General features: G+C 46.0%; 1 protein-coding gene across 2 annotated transcripts in view; it reads right to left on the bottom strand.

Annotated features, from left to right (window-relative positions):
• The window catches only part of KDM2A (lysine demethylase 2A), an 84,396-nt gene that overhangs the window by 21,478 nt on the left and 40,554 nt on the right, over positions 1-22,364 (bottom strand). For both annotated transcript variants that reach the window (XM_084631075.1, XM_084631076.1), the window contains 8 exons: positions 21,990-22,036; positions 21,371-21,549; positions 19,593-19,699; positions 18,307-18,400; positions 14,265-14,418; positions 11,311-11,426; positions 10,189-10,315; positions 8,600-9,000 (listed from right to left, as the gene is read on the bottom strand). In XM_084631075.1, the coding sequence (XP_084487201.1) occupies positions 8,600-9,000; positions 10,189-10,315; positions 11,311-11,426; positions 14,265-14,418; positions 18,307-18,400; positions 19,593-19,699; positions 21,371-21,549; positions 21,990-22,036 (1,225 nt within the window). The remainder of the gene's footprint in view (positions 1-8,599; positions 9,001-10,188; positions 10,316-11,310; positions 11,427-14,264; positions 14,419-18,306; positions 18,401-19,592; positions 19,700-21,370; positions 21,550-21,989; positions 22,037-22,364) is intronic.

Here is a 22,364-nt window from a genome sequence, read left to right as displayed (position 1 = left end):
CCACAGATGATCAGCATCAAGAGAAGATTGCATCAGCGTCTCTTTACTGGCAAAATGCTCTGAAAAGGCTCATTGCCATTGTGAGAATGCTTGCTATCAAAAACCTAACACTGTGTGGCACTTCAGTTCAGCTGTATGTGTCAAACAATGGAAACTTCCTTAAAATTGTGGAGCTGATGGCCGAGTTTGATGCTGTACTCCCGGAGCATCTAAGAAGAGTCACCACCCAAGAAATGTACACACACCACTACCTTGGAAAAACAATTCAAAATGAGACCATACAGTTACTGGCAACAAAAATCAAACAGAAGATTGTGGCAGATCTGAAGATGGCAAAATATTACTGTTATTCTGGACTGCATACCTGACATCAGCCATACGGAACAAATTACTTTAATGGTGCGTTTTGTAACAGAACCCAGTGAAAATGTCCCTGCAGTGGTGACTGTCAGAGAGCATTCTCTAGAATTTATAGACATTGATACTACAGGAGCTGGTATGACAAATGTGCTTCTTAAAAAGCTGGAAGATACGGGAATTGCGATAGCTGACATGAGAAGTCATGGCTACGATAATGGTGCCAACATGAGAGGAAAGAACATAGGAGTGCAGACGCAGATCCAAGAGTTAAACCCTTGAGCATTTTTTGTCCCATGCAGTTCTCATTCATTGAACTTGGTGGTCAGTGGGGCTTCTATTGAGGCTGCTGAATTTTTTAAATGTAATTCAAAGCATATATGTATTTTCCTCTGAATCAACTCATCGATGGCAAATTTTGAAGCAACATCTGGGAACATCCTCTCTGATACTGAAACCACTGAGTGCCACATGATGGGAAATGTTAGGATATAGATATTCAGACCTGTCTGTAAAGGCCTATATTCTAAGAATTTAGGTGTATTCTTATCACTTAGATAGTTATAGAGGTACGAGAGAATCAAAATCACTGACTGTATAAGGCCTTTTCTCACTGTGACAGTCTGAGGCCCTTTTCTTAGGCTAAGGCCTTTGGCTAAGCAGCAGAGGCAGCCATAAGCTGGGAAGCAAGCGGTCACATCCTTACTTTCCCAACTAGTCACACTGAAATAAGGCAATCTGGAGCTGTTAGAAAGGTGATCTGATCTATCAACTCCAGAGAAAGGGAAGCGCCTAGAAAATGTAAAAGGAAACTTAGTTTGATAGCATCCTGTCTCACAAGAACTCACTAATCAATAGCTGGGATGTGAAATCCTCACTTCTGTATTGTTTTGTCATTATAGTTCCCACTTTCCTATTGCTTATTTGCATGGTCTCTGTCTGGTTCTGTGATTGTTTCTATCTGCTGTATAATTAATTTTGCTGGGTGTAAACTAATTAAGGTGATGGGGATATAATTGGCTAAATAATCATGTTACAATATGTGAGGATTGGTTAGTTAAATTTCAGTAAAATGATTGGTTAAGGTATAGCTAAGCAGAACTCAAGTTTTACTATACAGTCTGCAGTCAATCAGGAAGAGTGTGTGTGGGGGGGGGGAATGGGAACAGGGAATGGGGTTAGGGAAATTGGAATCATGTTTTGCTAAGGGGGGGGGAAATGGGAACAGGGACACAGCTAAGGCTCTGTGGTGTCAGAGCTAGGAAGGTGGACACTAAGGAAGGAAACTAGAATCATGCTTGCTGGAAGTTCACCCCAAAGAACATCGAATTGTTTGCACCTTTGGACTTTGGGTATTGTTGCTCTCTCTTCATGTGAGAAGGACCAGGGAAGTAAGTGGGTGAAGGAATAAGCCCCTAACAGGAAAGTCGAGTGGAGGCAATAAAGCCTATCAAACACCAAATTGGGAAGGTAGATGATGCCATAGTTGCCATTATGGAGGCTAATGCTATGACAGGAACTGTTTGTGGGAGAACAGTGGCAGAGGGAAATGGAATCACCAGAAACATACATAACTTCAAATTTCTGTGTGGCTTTGTGTTGTGGCACGACATACTGTTTGAAATAAATGTCATAAGCAAGAGACTCCAAGGTGTTGACCTTGATATATCTGGAGCAATGGAACAACTGGACAAAGCAAAGTCATATCTACAGTCTTACCGGTCAGATGAGGGATTTCAAAACATTCTGAAGAGTGCACAGAAGTTGGCAGAGGAACTTCACACTGAAGCTATTTTCCCCACCCATTCAAGAATACAGGAGTCACCGAAGAAGACTACATTTTGATTATGAGGTATGGGATAATCCTATAAGAGACCCCAAACAACAATTCAAAGTTGAATTCTTTAACCAGGTGCTAGATTGTGCAATACAGTCAGTTGAAGAACGTTTCATGTAGCTCAAGGAACACAGCAGTATATTTGGGATGTTGTATGATATTTCAAAACTCCTCACTATACCTGAAGACGACCTACACCAGCAATGCAGGGCACTAGAGACCGTGTTGACACATGAGGACATGTGCGATATTGATGCGAGTGATTTGGGTGATGAACTGAAAGCCCTTTCAAGATACATTTCAGCAGGATCAACTCCAAAGAATATTCTGAAATATATGTGCACAAATAAGATGAACACCCTCTTTCTAAATGCTTTTGTTGCTCTGCGCATACTTCTAACACTTCCTGTAACAATTGCCAGTGGAGAACACAGCTTCTCCAAGCTGAAGTTAATAAAAACACATCTACGCTCCACAATGACACAGGAGAGGCTGGTCGGCCTTGCAACCATCTCAATAGAGCATGAGCTGGCCCAGACTATGGACCTTCAGGAAGCAGTTCAATCTTTACAACCAAGGCGGCACGGAAAGCACCACTTTGATTATTCAAACAGATAAAAATGCCAGTGTTTACTATGCAGACAAGAAAAGTTAACTTTCAAACGCCTGAAAGCAAATGTAAGCATTACTTAAAATTTTTGAACAAGGCATTTTAAGTTATTAGTTCTCCTTTATTGGGGTAGGTAGCAGAGCAGTACCATGAGAGGAGAAGAACAGGAAGAAGGCAGAATTGAGACCTTTCAAAGTTTTGGCCCAAGCGATGGGACATGGGGGCATCATTTGAGCTCCCCGCCTCAGGTGCCAAAATGTTGTGGGCTGCCCCTAGTTGCAACAGAGTAAGTTACTTGCAGGGTGGGAAGAACAATATGCAAGTTTGAAGAAAGCAAGGCTGTTATCAGGCAGCTATCCCAGGCAAATGCCAAGTGTGGTGAGAACAGATCTTAACTTTTTGTGAGCAGAGCAATGAGCCAGACAAGGGTGGAGGATGGAGAAGATGTAAGATCTAGACAGGCTAGGGTTACACCAGGAAGAACCTCATTTGAAACACATCTCATAGAACAAAGAACTGCAAGGGAAGACTAAGCACTACTAGCAGAAAGACCAGTCAGAACAACATATCACCACTGTAAGACTCCACTCAGATAAAGCAATAGTATCACTGTATTTCTGAAAAGATGGCTGCAGTTCTGCAGGAAGAAATACAAACCATGCTGAATATGGGAGTTACTGAACCAACCAATAGCGAACAGGTAAGACTCACAGTACTGGTACCAGAGAAATGGGAAGGTATTCAGGGGTATTCAGGCCCCTTAATGAATGAGGGAGGCAACCTAGTGACAGAGGATGTGGAAAAAGCTAATGTACTCAATGCTTTTTTTGCCTCTGTCTTCACTAACAAGGTCAGCTCCCAGACTGCTGCGCTGGGCATCACAACATGGGGAATAGATGGTCAGCCCTCTGTGGAGAAAGAGGTGGTTAGGGACTATTTAGAAAAGCTGGACGTGCACAAGTCCATGGGGCCGGACGAGTTGCATCTGAGAGTGCTAAAGGAAATGGCGGCTGTGATTGCAGAGCTATTGGCCATTATCTTTGAAAACTCGTGGCGAACGGGGGAAGTCCCGGATGACTGGAAAAAGGCTAATGTAGTGCCAATCTTTAAAAAAGGGAAGGAGGATCCTGGGAACTACAGGCCAGTCAGCCTCACCTCAGTCCCCAGAAAAATCATGGAGCAGGTCCTCAAAGAATCAATCCTGAAGCACTTACATGAGAGGAAAGTGATCAGGAACAGTCAGCATGGATTCACCAAGGGAAGGTCATGCCTGACTAATCTAATCGCCTTCTATGATGAGATTACTGGTTCTGTGGATGAAGGGAAAGCAGTGGATGTATTGTATCTTGACTTTAGCAAAGCTTTTGACACGGTCTCCCACAGTATTCTTGTCAGCAAGTTAAAGTAGTATGGGCTGGATGAATGCACTATAAGGTGGGTAGAAAGTTGGCTAGATTGTCAGGCTCAATGGGTAGTGATCAATGGCTCCATGTCTAGTTGGCAGCCGGTGTCAAGTGGAGTTCCCCAGGGGTTGGTCCTGGGGCCGGTTTTGTTCAATATCTTCATAAATGATCTGGAGGATGGTGTGGATTGCACTCTCAGCAAATTTGCGGATGATACTAAACTGGGAGGAGTGGTAGATACGCTGGAGGGCAGGGATAGGATACAGAGGGACCTAGACAAATTGGAGGATTTTTTTAAGTTTTTAAGGTCAGGCTTGACAAAGCCCTGGCTGGGATGATTTAATTGGGGATGGGTCCTGCTTTTGAGCAAGGGGTTGGACTAGATGACCTCCTGAGGTCCCTTCCAACCCTGATATTCTATGATTCTATCATGGAGGAAAAAACAGCTCAGATGAATATTGTTAAATCAAAATAACAAACTAATAAACTTTAAAGTCAGCTTTCCCTTAGATGCACTTAAAATCTACAAGGTAAATCATCTTTTAATCTTAAACGAGTAAATTTTTACCAAAAGCTTGAGACTTGAATAAAGTTAAAGGGACCATTTTTAACAAATTATAATTAAATCTTTTGATCAATTTGGTAGAATCCTCAACATTAAATCTTCACTCTCAGATTATGTGCTGAGAACTTGGACGAGATACGCTCCATTCTTTATGGAAAACAAAGCGGTTTTACCTTATGTAGCAAAATTGAACCAAACCTTAACTTTGGAGCTGCTGTCAATGCTTCCATAATTCAATACATGGCATAAAGGATGAATGAGACTTGGATAACTCTGTTTAATATGCAAATATTGGAATCATAGAATCATAGAATATCAGGGTTGGAAGGGACCTCAGGAGGTCATCTAGTCCAACCCCCTGCTCAAAAGCAGGGCCCATCCCCAATTAAATCATCCCAGCCAGGGCTTTGTCAAGCCTGACCTTAAAAACTTCTAGGGAAGGAGATTCCACCACCTCCCTAGGCAACGCATTCCAGTGTTTCACCACCCTCCTAGTGAAAAAGTTTTTCCTAATATCCAACCTAAACCTCCCCCACTGCAACTTGAGACCATTACTCCTTGTCCTGTCCTCTTCTGCCACTGAGAATAGTCTAGAACCATCCTCTCTGGAACCACCTCTCAGGTAGTTGAAAGCAGCTATCAAATCCCCCCTCATTCTTCTCTTCCGCAGATTAAACAATCCCAGTTCCCTCAGCCTCTCCTCATAAGTCATGTGTTCCAGACCCCTAATCATTTTTGTTGCCCTTCGCTGGACTCTTTCCAATTTATCCACATCCTTCTTGTAGTGTGGGGCCCAAAACTGGACACAGTACTCCAGATGAGGCCTCACCAATGTTGAGCAGAGGGGAACGATCACGTCCCTCGATCTGCTCGCTATGCCCCTACTTATACATCCCAAAATGCCATTGGCCTTCTTGGCAACAAGGGCACACTGCTGACTCATATCCAGCTTCTCGTCCACTATCACCCCTAGGTCCTTTTCCGCAGAACTGCTGCCTAGCCATTCGGTCCCTAGTCTGTAGCTGTGCATTGGGTTCTTCCATCCTAAGTGGAGGACCCTGCACTTATCCTTATTGAACCTCATCAGATTTCTTTTGGCCCAATCCTCCAATTTGTCTAGGTCCCTCTGTATCCTATCCCTGCCCTCCAGAGTATCTACCACTCCTCCCAGTTTAGTATCATCCGCAAATTTGCTGAGAGTGCAATCCACACCATCCTCCAGATCATTTATGAAGATATTGAACAAAACCGGCCCCAGGACCAACCCCTGGGGCACTCCACTTGACACCGGCTGCCAACTAGACATGGAGCCATTGATCACTACCTGTTGAGCCCGACAATCTAGCCAACTTTCTACCCACCTTATAGTGCATTCATCCAGCCCATACTACTTTAACTTGCTGACAAGAATACTGTGGGAGACCGTGTCAAAAGCTTTGCTAAAGTCAAGATACAATACATCCACTGCTTTCCCTTCATCCACAGAACCAGTAATCTCATCATAGAAGGCGATTAGATTAGTCAGGCATGACCTTCCCTTGGTGAATCCATGCTGACTGTTCCTGATCACTTTCCTCTCATGTAAGTGCTTCAGGATTGATTCTTTGAGGACCTGCTCCATGATTTTTCCGGGGACTGAGGTGAGGCTGACTGGCCTGTAGTTCCCAGGATCCTCCTTCTTCCCTTTTTTAAAGATTGGCACTACATTAGCCTTTTTCCAGTCATCCGGGACTTCCCCCGTTCGCCACAAGTTTTCAAAGATAATGGCCAATGGCTCTGCAATCACAGCCGCCAATTCCTTTAGCACTCTCGGATGCAACTCGTCCGGCCCCATGGACTTGTGCACGTCCAGCTTTTCTAAATAGTCCCTAACCACCTCTTTCTCCACAGAGGGCTGGCCATCTATTCCCCATGTTGTGATGCCCAGCACAGCAGTCTGGGAGCTGACCTTGTTAGTAAAGACAGAGGCAAAAAAAGCATGATGTTTGTTGATTAATATTTTTGATGACAAGTAGTTGCTCCAGAATCAAAGCTTTCATTTGAACAAGTTTCTAACCCTCGTGGCTGTGGAGAAAAAGTCTTGAAATGATGGAGTGAGTTTATATGCGCATTTCAAAGAGGTTCTTTCACAAGAGGTAGGAACTCTGTGGAACTTCACAATTGGTTCAGGAGTTCTATTGAATGTTCTGGCCAGTCAATACTCCTTTTCACCTGCAGTCCTTTCTGTTGATCTGCAAGGCATGATCGACCAGGTTGTTTTGTGGATTTAAAAACCTAGAAAAGTGGCCAAGAAGTTCCTATACTCCTTCTGGAGCGTCCATTAACTGACATTTAGAATGTGCCTGGTATGCCATGTAATTCACAAGATGCAACATCAACTGGTGCAATCTGTGATAGGATCTAAAGGCAGCACTCCTGATATTCAGATGGTAAGGATACACAGCAAATCCCTTATTCAGGTCAAGAGTGCAGACACACTGCTTTCACAATTCTTATATCACACAACACTATACTATGTATCGGTTAAGGTTGCTACAACATAAATGACAAAGCCACAAAAGCAAAATAAAGTTAAACCATCCAACGGTACACTCTTCTATGCAGACACCTCTCCACTAGCTAACTACCATAAACCACAGCCTTGGCTCATCTCCCCAAACTGGAAGGACCATGTTTTTTCTAAATTTAGTACAGAAGGAATGGGTGGGAATCATACTTGTGCTGATGGTGGGAGTATGGGCAAAGCTTGGCTAGAAGGCTGACAGTGCTACCTGTGGAGAGGTAAGGCTAAGTTTGTGTCTCTATCTGCTTCAGAAGGGACAGAGAGCATAACATAGGAGTGGACAATGAGGAAGGGTGGGACAGAAACCCAGCCTTCTAACCTTCGTTTTAGGATTCAAAGCTGATATTTTCAGAAAAGGGTGGGCTGGAATTCCCTTCTTCTTTCAGTAATGCAAGGGTAAGAGACCTGGCTCATGGTGACCATCTTCATAGGCCTACCTATTGCACAGCATGGTGGGATACAGGGTGAAAAGGAGAAACATGCATATAATAACCCACCTAGCGAAACCTGCAAGAGATCATATATCCTGGGCAAACAACCAAACAAAAATACAACCAAGTCCATCTGTAATGGGCAGTGAGGAACGGAGGAGATTGTTCTGATGACCACTAAGGAGGATTAAGGCTAGTATGGAGAATACATTGTGCCATGAACAATCTTGCAGTGTCACCTGAAAATGAACCAAATGGGTCCTAAGATGATTTTCAGAACTCGTGTCCATGACGGCACCAGAAAATACTGCCTTGGTAGAGATAGTTAGTCACACTGGCATCTCTACACCCCTAAAGGAATCAAAATTAGGTTGGGTTCAGTTTTCCCCTTTGGGCCTAGATCCCCTCTAAACATCATTTGGTAGATTGAATACCTGCATTTTATCTTTGAAATATGAGTAAAAACCATCAGTCCCCATTGGAAAAGGGGGGCACCAAGTTAGAGGTAGCACATTTAGAACTAAATGAGCCTTTGGGGGATATAGCACACTTTTGGGGCACCTCTCCCAGAAAGTCACCAAGACGGAGTGGACTCAGTAATGGAAGATGTAGTTTTATAACCATTGATAACTATGTGCCAGCTTAGATCACGTAGCCAGACCTCATGGTTTCAGGCACAAGCTCATCAGCTGCAGGAGGAATTCCTCCCTGAGCCTCTCTTGCACTGCCCCCAGCAAGCCAGGAGCATCCTGGCATTCCTTGCTTTTGTATACGGACAATGGCAGGCAGGGATATGGGACTCTGTGAAGCAGAGGTTCTCAGCTTCTACATACCTTAACGTCAGCAATGAGGGCGTCCTCATCCTCTATGCCCGTGGGGACACATTTCTTGTGCAGAGGCAGCGACTCCAGCTTGTCCACCAGGCAGCGTAGACCTTCCAGTTCAAACTGGGTCAGATGCACCTTCCTGTACTTGAAAGGACTGCTGCCATGGGGATCCCAGGCCTGACCATTGTGGGAGCCCCGGCTGGAGTCAGAGGAGTCCATAGACAGAGTTCTCTTGAGGCCTGGCAGGCTCCTGCAGCCTCTGCTTAGATCATCATAGTCTAGGTTGGCACCGTTAGCTACAGGGCTTGTGAGAATTGATCGTCTGGTGACTGGGCGCCTGGGGTCCCTCCCTGCTGCATCGTCCTCTTCATCCATGTTCCCCGGCTCCAAGCAGCTCAACTCCATATCTGCCACGAGGGTGAGGGGAAAGATTAGAGAGAGAGAGAGAGAGAATGAGAGGAGCAGAATAGCAGGCCTGCCAAGCGGACTGCTTACAGGAGATTGAGGGTTTTCAGGCTAATCATCTGAAGGAGACAGGAAGGCATCTCCCTCAACCACCAGAGAGAACGGCATGTAAAGCCAGGAAAACAAGCAGCTGGACAGAGCAAGACACTGAATGGATACACCAGTGGGGCTGATCTAGAGTGACCACTGTGCGGGAGTGACAGAAGAGTAGCCTGATTTCCAATGAGTGCCAAATGTAAAGCACCCCTCCCCACCAAGGCTGAGAGAGGAGAAGGGCTGTGGATGCTGCTGCTCCTATAGCTGTCCCATTAACACCACCTCTGTTCATTATTTCACCACACTCCACTGCTGGGGGAAGCTGATCAAATGGATATGGAGCCACACTGTAGAAGAACAGGAGTTTGAGAGCAGCAGGCTGCCCTGAACTGACCATCTTAAGCTACTAAAGAAAATGTTCTGAAATTTGCAGGGGAAAGAGGAGTCACAGGGCTTTGCCTTTGCTGGAGCCCTTTGGGTAGAAGTTCTAGCCCTGGAAATGCTACAGGTGTGATGAGAGGGCATCCTGCAAATGATTTTCGGATCCCTTTTGAGAGCAAGGTCTCATACATCACCCTCTATTGGATTCCTGGCTCCTGCTATGTTGCAAGAGGCCCCTGCAACCCTCAATATAAAAACCCACAGACACAGCAACTTAATCTAGCACACGAGGTTCTAGGCCACAGGAAACATTTTCCCCATCATCAGCTGGAGCCGGCCCATGAACATAGCAGCAGGGACTGCATCGCCCCTTCGCCATTCACTAGAGGCTGCACATCACTAACTGGGCATGTACAGGGGGACAACTTGGGCTAGATTATCTGCAGCCCTTTCGAGCAGAGATGGCTAGCCTAGCACTTCATGGGGGTAAAGGAAAGCTCCAGGACAAACTGCAGCTTTTGACTCATTGATCCTGTTTGCCCTCTCCCTGCGGATTCCCTTAAACATGACTAACAGGAAAGACAGGAAGTGTGAAATTTAAGGAAGTGAACCTCCTGAATGCCCCCCTGCCCTGCTGTATTGGCAGTGAGGGAACTGGAAGAAACTCCTTCAGTATGACAAGGAGGAGATGGGGGCCAAGCAGTTGCTCTTACCCATGCTGAGCGATTCCTTCTGGAAGTCCTTGGTCAGGTGGGAGTGACTGGTGATGCAGTAAACATAGCGTTCCAGCACATACCAACACATCTCATAGTAGAAGGGGTAGCGAAACTTATTTGGGACCTGTCATGGGGTGAAAGAGGCAAGACAGAGCCAAGGGAAGAGATCAGCTACACTCAAAAGGAAAGCACAGTGACAACACTCCAAGCATAGCTATCTTGGTCCCAGAGTGAGCCTCTTGTGAGGGTTGGGAATTGCAGGTACATGGAACAGCATATACAGGGAGTGCTTTCAGCATCCTGACATTTTATCTCACTGCAGGAAACTGCCCACAGGCAGTGCAGGCATACCTCACTCCCAGGCCATTAACATTTTATTCTTGTTTAGGGTCACAGATCTGTGCTACATTTAACATCAAACAAATCCTCCCCCATTGTTGCAGAGATAGTAGCAAGACAAGCACGCTACACAACACCTTAGCTGCGAGTACCACACTTTGACCTCAAGCTAAAATCTAACGTGTTCTGAAGGATGCTTAAGAGAAGGGAAGGCTATTGCCAATAAGAGTCTGCGTAGTGCTTTTGCAGCTTCATGTTAGGAGCTGTGTGCTACACTTGGCAAGTCCTGAACTCAGTTCACAGCAGTTAACTGGTGGGGATGCATCAGCCTGCAGATCCAAGCACTCTCACTCAAGGTCACAAGAGGCCTTTGGCCACAATAACCCTCTCTGCTGGTCAAAACTTAGCATAAGACTCCAAAGCAGCAGAGGAAGGAAAATGAAAATGCAGAAGCACCACATTTGGGCGACTCCAGTGACAAGTAATCTTCCTTTTCCTACAAAGGAGGGCTTGGAGAGCCCCACTCAGATTCACTGTACCCAATTCCCTTCTCCCCCTGGTTCTCCCCAACCTGGAGCTGGATTAGAACCAGTGCCCTAGAAGTTAATACCCCATATCCCATCCTCCCCCAGCCCCAAACCAGCCAGTCTTCCCATTTTCTTAGACACAGTAAGCTGGAGACAGATCCTTTTGGAAGCTCGGTAGCCTGTATTTGTTCCCTTGTGCTGAGGGAGGGTCTCTGATTCAGAGGTCGCCTTCAGGCCCTCCTATGTTCCTTACCCTTGTGCGGTCTTCAATGTTGTAGATCCGTAGCTGCATGGGGATGTTGAAGCTGTGCAGGAAATTGCCCCCGAAAACCAAAGTGTCAGTGGGAGTATACACAGCATGGATCCAACCTGTCAGAGTAAGACAGTAAGCGATGATCCCAAGTTGCAGTGGGGGAGGTCTAACTTGGATATTAGGAAAAACTATTTCACTAGGAGGGTGGTGAAGCACTGGAATGGATTACCAAGGGGAGTGGTGAAGTTTTTAAGGCCCATCTTGACAAAGCCCTGGCTGGGATGATTTAGTTGGGGTTGTTCCTGCTTTGAGCAGGGGGTTGGATTAGATGACCTCCCATGGTCTCTTCCAATCCTAATCTTCTATGATTCTATGAACTGGAGAGTTCATAGACTAGCTCTGTCTAACAAATGCATGGTTGAAGCATCCTCACAGACCACATTAATTTAAAATACCCCTCCAACTCTGAATCCAGCTGGCTGATCCCAGCCCCTGGAAGGATGTGGACAGTGTGTGCCTTGCAGTGCTAATCCCAATCTTAGCTGCTCCAGCCACTCCCACTCATGTATGTCTGAAAATTCTCATCTGTCACTCACTCCCTTACCTCCAGCAGCACCTTCTCTCCCTTTTCTACTTCTTCCTTTGTATGTTAGTCACATTAAACTCTTTGGGGCAGAGCCTGTCTGTATCTGCGTGGAACCTAGCACACTTGTGGTCTCAAAGAAATAGCAGGCAATCTACCTCACCCATCCAGAAATTGAAGTGTTTCTGATCACACTAGATTCTCCAGTAGGATGTGATCTTGGTCATGGGTTCCCTCGGCTTGGATAGCTCAATAGCTGCCTTTAACCAATTTGTTCCAGTGAAAGTTTGCAATTCTCTGTTTTGTATGCAAGCCAGCTATAATAGACCCTAAGTCAAACAGGTCAGTGCCTTGAGAAAAAGAAGAGATGGAGTATGCACTGTTTACTAAACCAGAAGGTCTAGAATGCACAGATATGCTCGGTAGCGACACCTTCCAAACAGTGGTCTAATTCCTGATCCTCCCATTCTTTCCAAAGGTGCATGTAATTCTCTCTCTTTCATACCATTAGTACTCTTCACTCTCACAGCTCTCTCTCCTTGCTGAAGCCTTCCCACAACCAGCAGGGAGGAATTTACTTCCTTCAAAGCTACAGCAGCCATGGTTCAGGGAAGTATCTACCTCCAGCCCCACTGATACCATCTCCTTCTTTCCCCCTACCTTCCTATCATCCAATCTCTTAGAAAAGCCACCTCTGCAACATTTGTCCCTAACACCCCATACTCCTACCACACTTTTATTCAGCTCTTTTATTCAGGTATCTTTCCGATCTGTTCTCTGCTTTAAAAACCTCTCTCACTTGCTACTTATTTGTAATCTTTGCTTTCACTGAAGAGATGTTAGCTTTCCTCATCTCTCCAACCACCTCTTACAAACCATGCCTGTGGCAAATTTCAGCAACAAATTTCACTGCAACAAGAGCCCTCTGAGGCAACTTAGATGCTAGGCATTATGAGCACAGTTGAAAAATCCTGACATGGTATTCTCCATTCCTTGCCCAAGGAAGAAGCTGCATATGGTAATTTATATGCTTTTATTAGTGAAGGCAGGCTAGTGTGTGCGTAGCATTTGGGACAGAATAGTGGCCTGCAGATCCTGTAGCAGTTCCATAGCCTTGGACCAGCTCGAGAAAGCTCTCTTGCTCAAACAAGCTTTGATTTCCAGTAGACCATTCCATTTGCCAGCACAGCCCAGTTGACTGTTAATTTTCAAGGCATACCCGACTCAAATCATTAAGAGTCTTAAAGAGAAGTGTTCAGATCTATAGATTTCCACAAGGATCAACTCATCTTTCTGCTTTGTCTACCTTTTCTCTCTGAGTTCTCATCTTCACCTTCTCTAACACTTACTTGGATCGTACTCAGCAGTATGTTTAAGAACTCTTGACACCTTTCTATTTACCCTCTGCATGCCTTGGCAAAGTCAGCCTGAAGCTTTGATTCAGCTCCCTTTAGCTGAAGGTCCCAACGTCTCAAAGGACAGAAGGGTTTCTCTTGGACAGATGGACCAACCTCAAAAGCCACTTCTCATTTACCTTCTCATCTGTTTGGAGCTCCCAAATGCTTCCACAGTTCCTTGCCCTTGAACCATCCTTGGCTATGAACTCCCTTTTGCCACATGTTTGTTCTACAAGTCACTATACAGTTAGCCCTCAAAGTCTCAAGATTCTCTGACCTTCACTCCTGCAACTCCCATCTTGATGCTTCCAGCTCTCCAGATTCCAGCATCTGCCAGATGCTGCTGCCACCTTCTCACACACAAAGCAGTGCAGTCACATTACTCATTTCCTAAATACATGCACTCTCCTCCCCCCACCTTTTGTTACAGGACACAGGTCAAAACTGTCCTTATTTTAGGAATGTCCACGGAGTTATTATAACCAACCACACACCCTCTCCTCTACTACCCTACCTTGCTTCCTCGATCAGGACAAGCTTCCATTTTGCACCTCCAATAGTTCCCACCAAGCACCTTCTCTTCAACTTCTGCCGTCTGAAAGAGCCTCTTTGTCCAGCTCATTTCAAATATTCAGCTGAACACATCTTTCTCCTCTGCCTCTTAATTACTGACCCCTGCTTTGTTATTTAGATTTAGTATCTATTTAACTTGGTGATCCATTATGGGAGTTTGTATGAAAGATGCTAGAGAGAACAGAAGCGTATCATATTTTCCTCTCTCACAGAGGCTTGCTATCCAGGAAATTCAGGGAGAAATCATCCTGCTCTGAACTGCCCGAATTTTATGGGCGTGTCCCCCAGAGATTCTTTCCCCCACTGCCTCAGACTTCCTGACTCCTAGCACAGAACATATTCCTTTCAAAGACAAGGACAAACGCACACTTCCAGGGTTCTCCCCCCCCAGCCCCTTATACCTGAGGGGATGACGAACGTGTAGCCCTGCTTGAGCTCAATTCGTTGACAGTCTGACACTTTGTCACCAAGAAAGATGTCCCCCTGTTTCCCTGACAGCAGCCAATTCTCGTAGAGCTCCAGGTTCTGGGGCGTTGGTGGGATCAGCCAGAAGATCTGCAAGGTTCATTGGGTAGAGATCCTTCAACAGTTGTCGACAAAACCCTCTTCACTCCTTTTCTATTATTCCTTTCAAGCATCATACATCCAGCTCTTTCCACCCACAATAGGATCCATAAAGGATGGCTCTAACAGAACCATCAATAGATATTCTGTTAGAAATACCAGCAACTAACAAGAGAGACTTAATGTCAGAATGACATACTGAGTACTGCAATCATCCAGGGTATGTGGAAATTTATCACCTTACAGGCAAACCAAAGAGACAAGAAATACAAAACCCACTGGAAATTCTAGATCCTTAAACACACACGATATATAGCAACGTTTTCAGACGTGCAGTTCTACTATTGAAAATGTCTAAGATTATTCTCTTATTAGCCTCTGTGTACCCTACAGTATGGAAATACAGTAACTCCTCACTTAACATTGTAGTTATATTCCTGAAAAATGCTACTTTATGCGAAACTATGTTAAGCGAATCCAATTTCCCCCTAAGAATTAATGTAAATGGGGGGGAGTCGTTAGGTTCCAGGGAAATTTTTCCAAAATGGCTCCGATTTTTGTGCACCTCTAACACAGAGCAAGCTGAAAGTTGTGTACCTTTCAGTGGCAGACGGATGCCTTAGCTGCCTTGGGTGTTAGAAGATCTTCCCCTTCCTGTACATGTCAAACTCCATAAAGTGTTGTGCATAATTAAAATAGTGTTTACAAAAAGCTATCACAAATCTTTGGCATCCATGACACCGAGGCCTAGCCTACACTAGAAAGGATTAAAAATTCCCAGAAGAGACCGCTTATACCAGCAAAAAAAAGGTGAGCAAACTACAGCCCACGGCCTGGAGCGGTTTTAAGCTGGCCCGCAAGCCGCACCACATGGCTTAGCCCTGCTCCGGTGCTCCGGCTGGGGTGCAGAGTCGGGGGCTGCACCATGAGGCTCCTGGAAGCCACAGAATGGTCCCACTCTGGCTCCTAAGTGCTCCAATGGCCCCCTCCAGTGCTCCAATGGGAGCTGCAGGGGCGGTGCTGCAGATGGAGCAGCATGCCTTTGCATAGGAGCTGTAGAAGGGACATGCCACTGCTTCTGAGAGCCGCTTGAGGTAAGCGCTGCTCTGAGCCTGCACCCCTGAGACTCTCCCCACGCCACAACCCCCGCCCCAGCCCTGACCCCCCTCTCATACTCCAAACCCCTCAATCCCACTCCAGAGCACCCTCCTGCACCCAAAACCTCTCATCCCCAGCCCCACCCCAGAGCCCACACCACCAGCCGGAACCTGTACCCCTTCCTGCACCCCTGCCCCAGCCCTGATCCCCCTCCCGCCATCCGAACCCCTCAATCCCAGCCCAGAGCACCCTCCTACACCCCAAACTCATCCCCAGCCCCACCCCAGAGCCCTCACCCCCTCCTGCACCCCAACCCCAATTTTGTGAACATTCATGGCCCGCCATACAATTTCTATTCCCTGATGTGGCCCTCAGGCCAAGAAGTTCGCCCACCCTTGGCCTATGCCAAATTCCCTGAATGTAGTAAGCTATACTGGCAAAAGAACATCATTCTTGCGGGACTGTTGTAAGCAAGACACAAGGAACAATTCTTCTACTCTACTCTGCACTGGTAAGGCCTCAACTGGAACAGAACGTCCAGTTCTGGGTGCCACATTTCAGGAAAGATGGATAAATTAGAGTAATTCCCAAAGAGAGCAACAAAAACTATTAAAGATCTAGTAATCATGAGGAAAGATTGAAAAACCTGGGTTTAGTCAGTCTGGTGAAGAGAAGATGAAGGAGGGACCATCATAACAGTTTTCAAGTATATAAAACTTTGTTACAAGGAGGAGGGTGAAAAATTGTTCTCATTAACCTCAGAGAATGGGCTTAAATTGCAGCAAGGGAGGTTTAGGTTTCACATTAGGAAATACTTCCTGTCAGGATAGTTAAGCACTGGACAAAATTGCCTAGGAATCTTCTGGAAGCTCCGTCACTGGAGGTTTTTAAGAACAGGTTTGACAAACAGCTGTCTAGTTATTATTTAGTCCTGCCTTGAGTGCAGAATCATTGACTAGATGACCTATCAAGGTCCCTTCCAGTCCTTACACTTTTGTTATTTCATGTTTTAAGTCCTAGTGTAGACAGGACAACATGGTATTTAACGTATCAGGCAGGGTACTGGGCCAGATGGATCCTGGGTCTGCCCCAGTGTGACAATTCCTACATGAACCCACAAGGATTCAGCACAAGAAGCTAACACATGTTAAGGGTTAAGGCCAGGCCTGAATCAAGCCAAAGACAAAGTACAGTTTCAGGACAAAAAAAAAACAAAAACAAAAAAACCCCCACACATTTAAAAACACTTTTTTATGCAAGATGAGTAGGCAAGGAGATCTATCATGCTAGGAAGATGTAGCAAATCTGTGGCTGCTTACAACACATTATGCAAGAGACTCCAGGAGCTGGGGGGATCCAGCTCTCTTTCAGGTGTATCTGATTTCATCAGAAGATATCTTAAGTTTCGGGTTTCAGACCTACAATTCCTCTAGACACTGGTGTTTATGTGGTCAGAGCTCTGTGCATTTTACCAAAGACCCCTGGTCTATACTCCATCACAGAGGATCGGATGAGACACAATGATGTTTGTACATGGAAGAATCCCCTGAATAATCCAGGTGGTTTTATATGCAGGAGTCCATGTGATGCCTATATGGTCTTTCAGATATCAATAGCCCAGGAAGGCTTTTCAACATTGAGTTTATGCATATAAAATGTTATGCACTGAAGTTTGTTTATGCTTTACAGTATACCTTGAAGATTATGCTTGGGTAGTTTCATTATTATTGTGTTGCCTTGTACCTTTAAGTGTTACAAAAAGGTAACATTCTCGTTAATAAAGACAGTACAATAGAACCTCAGAGTTACGAACGCCATAGTTACGAACTGACGAGTCAGCCATACATCTCATTTGGAATCGAAAGTATGCAATCAGGCAGCAGCAGAGACAAGAAAAAGCAAATATAGCATTGTGTTAAATGTAAACTACTAAAAAAATAAAGGGAAAGTAAAACATTTTTTTGACAAGGTAAGGAAACTGTGCTTGTTTTATTTAAATTAAGATGGTTAAAAGCAACATTCTTCTTTTGCATAGTAAAGTTTCAAAGCTGTATTAAGTCAATGTTCAGTTGTAAACTTTTGAAGAAACGATCATAACGTTTTGTACAGAGTTGCAAACATTTCAGAGTTACGATAACCTTCATTCCCAAGGTGTTTGTAACTTCTGAGGTTCTACTGTAATACAGAATCAACAAATATGAACTACACAGAAGTCTAAACCAGTGGAAAGTCACATTAGGCTTTCAAAGACATCCCACAACCTTAACTGTAAATCATGAGAAGTCTATTATACGAAGTTGAGCGACTTAATGCTAACCAATCAGAGATGAGCCACAGAAATTTGCATCCAAATCCATCCAAGGCTTGATGAAGTTTGACAGAGTTGGGTTCAGTTATAAGAAATGAACTAAAGCTGAGAAGCTCAGAGTTGGATACTAGTTCAAGGGTTTCATATTCAAACCCATCACCACCCATCCTGAGCTCTGATCCTTACACTTTTAACCCATGTGTTACTTTAAGGGTACCTGTTTGCAATTTAAGATCTTTAGTCAGCTGCAGGTTTGAAAGCACTCCAGCTAGTCTTTAGGAACCCCAGATAGTCTCTTCTGCTGGTCCCCGAACGTCGATCATTATGTCACACCCAGCCTGGAACAGCATCCCAGTTTAGAGATCAGATCTCCCCTGAAGCACATGGCTTTGTAAGTTTAGCTCTACCCTGGTTGCTTTTTAAAGACCAACATAAAACATCTTTAGCAGTCCCCACAGGGGCTGCTCTCATACCTTTCCCCCTCGGTGGATGTGGTACCAAACAGAGGTGCCGCCAAAGTCCACGTGGAAATCTGTGTAGCAGCCCTTAACACTCATCAGACAGTACCTAGCCGGAGACAGGAAGAAGAGATGAGCAGGATGGAAGTGAGTAGCACATACCTCTGTTTTAAAGCGGCCACTTGTGAAACCCCAACAGCTGTAGCATACTCAAGGGACAAGATACGGGTGGGTGGACACAGGGACAAATAGTAGCGTTAGGCTCCAGGGAAATGCAGACAGAGCAGCAGTTGAGGCTAAATCAGGGGTCGGCAAACTTTTTGGCTGAAGGGTCACATCGGGGTTGCGAAACTGTATGGGGGGCTGGGTAGGGAAGGCTGGGCCCCCCAAACAGCCTGCCCCCTACCTGCCCCCTCCCCAGAACCCCTAATCCATCCACCCGCCCCCACAGCTCCTTGTCCCCTGACTACCCCCTCCCGGGACCCCTGCCCCTAACTGCCCCCTGGGACCCCACCCCCTGTCCAACCCACCCTGCTCCCCGTCCTTTGACCACCCCACCTCATCCAACCACTCCTTGTCCCCCGACTGCCGCCTGGAACCCCCTGCCCCTTATCCAACCCCCCCTTACCATGCCGCTCAGAGCGGCAGGAACAGTGCTCAGCAGGAGCGGTGGGCCAGAATGCTGGCAGCACAGCGAGCTGAGGCTGCGGTGGGGGGACACAGCAGGGGAGGGGCCAGGGTCTAGCCTCCACAACTGGGAGCTCAAGGGCCAGGCAGGACGGGCCCATGGGCCGGAGTTTGCCCACCTCTGGGATAAATCCTACAGTGATTCCTACCATTGCCAGCAATCTGTTGACTTAATTTACATCAAGAAATGAAATACACAGGAGGAGCTTTAGCCCAGGCAGGAGAAGGAAGAGCTTCCCTCCTCATCTTCCTAAAAGCTCTGGGATTCTAAAAGATCACTGAAGTCTGTCATTGCCTAGTCTTGCTTGCTATGGCAGGACAGTAAATACTTGGCAACTTGTCCAATTCAACATGCTGTATTAGAATGACAAGCCATGCAAGTTTTACCAAATGCAACAAAAAGAGGAACTTGTGCAACTGCCCAAAGGCTGGAGGAGTTAACAGCTCTGCTATTCTAATGGTATATGCAAACAGTACCTGGGGACACAGACTCCCGCATCTCTCCTCAATACCAGGCTGCCTGCCACATTCAGTTTTCCTTGAATGATTGCCTCACCCCCTAGATTCACCAGAAGGAGAAGGAGCTAGGTACATGTGCTTCTGAGGTCTCTTACTTTTGCACCTTGGGATACTGCATCTCCAGAATGGCATTTGTAGACTCTGTTTGACTCTCCTTCAGGTGTCTTGGCCACATGTTGTCGACCCAGTCGATCAAATCCACCTGCAACCAGAGAGGAATTAGGCCCAAGCCTCGGTAAGACGGTCCCTGGCTATCTTCACATGCTTGAGTATTTCTAGGAGGTCCTGTGGCCAATCTGACATCTGCAATGGCCAGGTAACAAACACAGGGCTACTGAAGTAGAAATACTATCTATGGCTGTAGCGAGACTGCCTCCCAGGTATGATCACAGTCACAAGGATGAACAGGTGTCACAGTTCCTAGCCACTTTGCTGCACTGCTACTTCAGGCTTGGGACTGGAACCCAGGATTTCATGCATTTCACAACTCTGCAGAATCCAGTGTGTAGATCACCCTTGCCACAGAACTGTGCTCTGAAATCTAACTTATTTAAACAAACTGCAGTAATTCTTATGGTTGCGTAGGAAACCTTCCAAATGTGAATGAAGGGTACATAATACAGCAGTGTCCGAGTCTGCAGAGAACCTGACAATAGCTGAGGTATGAACCACTCCGCATTTATCTCAATGGGACCTTGTTCTTAGGTTTAAGAGTTAATTTAGTTGTCAAAATTCACTACTCCATCATATTAATAACATCCTGCTTGTGTGCTTCTCTCACATTCCCAACTGTTTTTCCACACCTTCTCAAGACACCCCCACCCCCCAACACCTTTACCCAAGCTGCAGAAATCTCCAGCTCCCCTGCTCCCCACTGCAACCTCTACATAGCAATGTGCATTTGTAACACAAGATTCTGAAGCACATGGAAGGTTTAAGAACAGCATAAATAATCTGAACACGGGGGATGCTGCCCTGTCTGGGTTATTTTCATATGTCATGCAACAAAAGTATTACTTTGCAGCTTTGCTGGTATTCCCACCTTCCATTTGGCTGCTTGTGCTTTCACTAACAATGGGATTGAGGCTTCCCCCAAGATGCAGGAAGGGGTTCTACCAAACTTCATAGCAATTCAGTGCACACAACTGAACGCGGAAGCAGGCACTGGTTGGAAAACAGCCACAGTCTTGTCAGGCAGTGGAACCAGCTTAACAGGATGAGGTTGGGAGTCAGTGACCCAGTCCATGGACTAAAACTTGGACTAGCCCAAATTTACCCTTTATTCAGACTTGGATGTGTTCTATCGTGTATCTGTACTTGAACCCCTTCCAGCAGAGCAGGTTACTCCGCTGTCTAGTTAACTGTCCTCATTCATCAGAATGCAGCCGATGAAGAGAACTATAGCTCACAAAAGGTTTTGTTCAAATAAATTTGTTAGTCTCTAAGGGGCCACAAGTACTCCTTTTCTTTTTGTCCTCATTAGGAACAGCTTACATTTCTCTCACCTGCAGGCCATCACTCCTCACTGTGGCTTTGTCCCCGACCTGCCTCATTAAATAATTCTGCCTCCACAATGACTGTCTTGAGGATTTAAATAGGATTACTGTGGCCTCCTCTGACAGACCAGCCTACCCATTCCTTTCTGCACTTCTCACCAGTTTAGCAAGGTCTGCAATGGCGCAGGCACTCAAAACTTATATATTGCTCTAGCTGCTCTTTGGGGTTGGAGAAGCAGCAGCAACCCTGTCTGACCCCATAAGTATTATAGGGAGGCCTCTGGCTGCTCTCTTCTTCAGTACGGAGGGGCCAGGCTCAGTGCTCTACCTTTACCAAGATGAAAGGAAAAGGGGGAGAAGACGATAACTTTACTGACCGTAGCAGGTCTCTGCACCAGGTTCTCCAGCCTTGTGTGACTGAACTCCAAGCTGATGACATTATACAATTTCTCCCGCTCCTCCTCTGGGGTCTCATAGTAGCGTGCCCACTGTGCCATGGACATCTCAATGTCCCTTTGCGTGTTCACATCCATGACATCCACCATCCGCCGGCTCCCTGCCAGAGCAAAACAGACATCACTGCTGTGCACAAGGTCCCACTAAGGACAGACAAGCCAGGGCACAAGAGGACAACCCCTTTCTGAGGGATGAACTTGTTAGCCCCACCCATCTATGTGTAAGGCCAATCCCTCTCCTGCAGGAGTGTACCTAGGCCCTTGTCCTCATCCACGCCAGGACAACCAGAAGCTGTTTAGAGTTTTCTGAACAAAGCCCATGGCTCAGCTACTCTGGTCACAGACTAGATTCCTTCTCAGGCAGTAAAAATCCTTGATTATTTGGACTGGAGGGGCTGTTAGAGCTCAGCTACCAATGTGCTAAGGGAGCCATAAAGTTGTAGCTCATGGATTCAACAGCCTGAACTACTCCCCCCACCCCTTCTGAAAGTCACCACGGACAGTTACGACCATGACACAAGGCAGCAGGAGAGACACTTACCTACATACAGTCGCACGTCATTCACACTGAAGTCAGGATCTGGCATCCTGCAAGACAGACACTTAACTAAAACAAACTAGGGTCTCTGCCACAGGCCCCTCCCCCTCCTGTAGCCCTTGGCTTCATATAGGCATCTCAAAGGCTCCATCCCTCCACAACTGCCCTCCGCTCCCCGAAAGAACGCTACATGCTTCCCCCTCCCTCTTTGAGGGCAGCCAAGAGAGACATGATAGCAGCACACAAACCAATGTGTGCAAACAGACTCTTCTGCAAACAAATCCACTCAGGTGCCTCAACAGGCAAATGCTGGGCACAACTGTCACAAGGGGAGTAGTGGTAGCTTAGGAATAGGAGAAATTGTCACCAGCAAGTACA

Source organism: Lepidochelys olivacea (assembly GCF_965140295.1).
Source record: "Lepidochelys olivacea isolate rLepOli2 genome assembly, chromosome: 6".
NCBI classification, from domain to species: Eukaryota; Metazoa; Chordata; order Testudines; family Cheloniidae; genus Lepidochelys; species Lepidochelys olivacea.
Note: the sequence above shows the minus strand (reverse complement) of the source record. Positions and strands in the feature narration are given on the sequence as shown.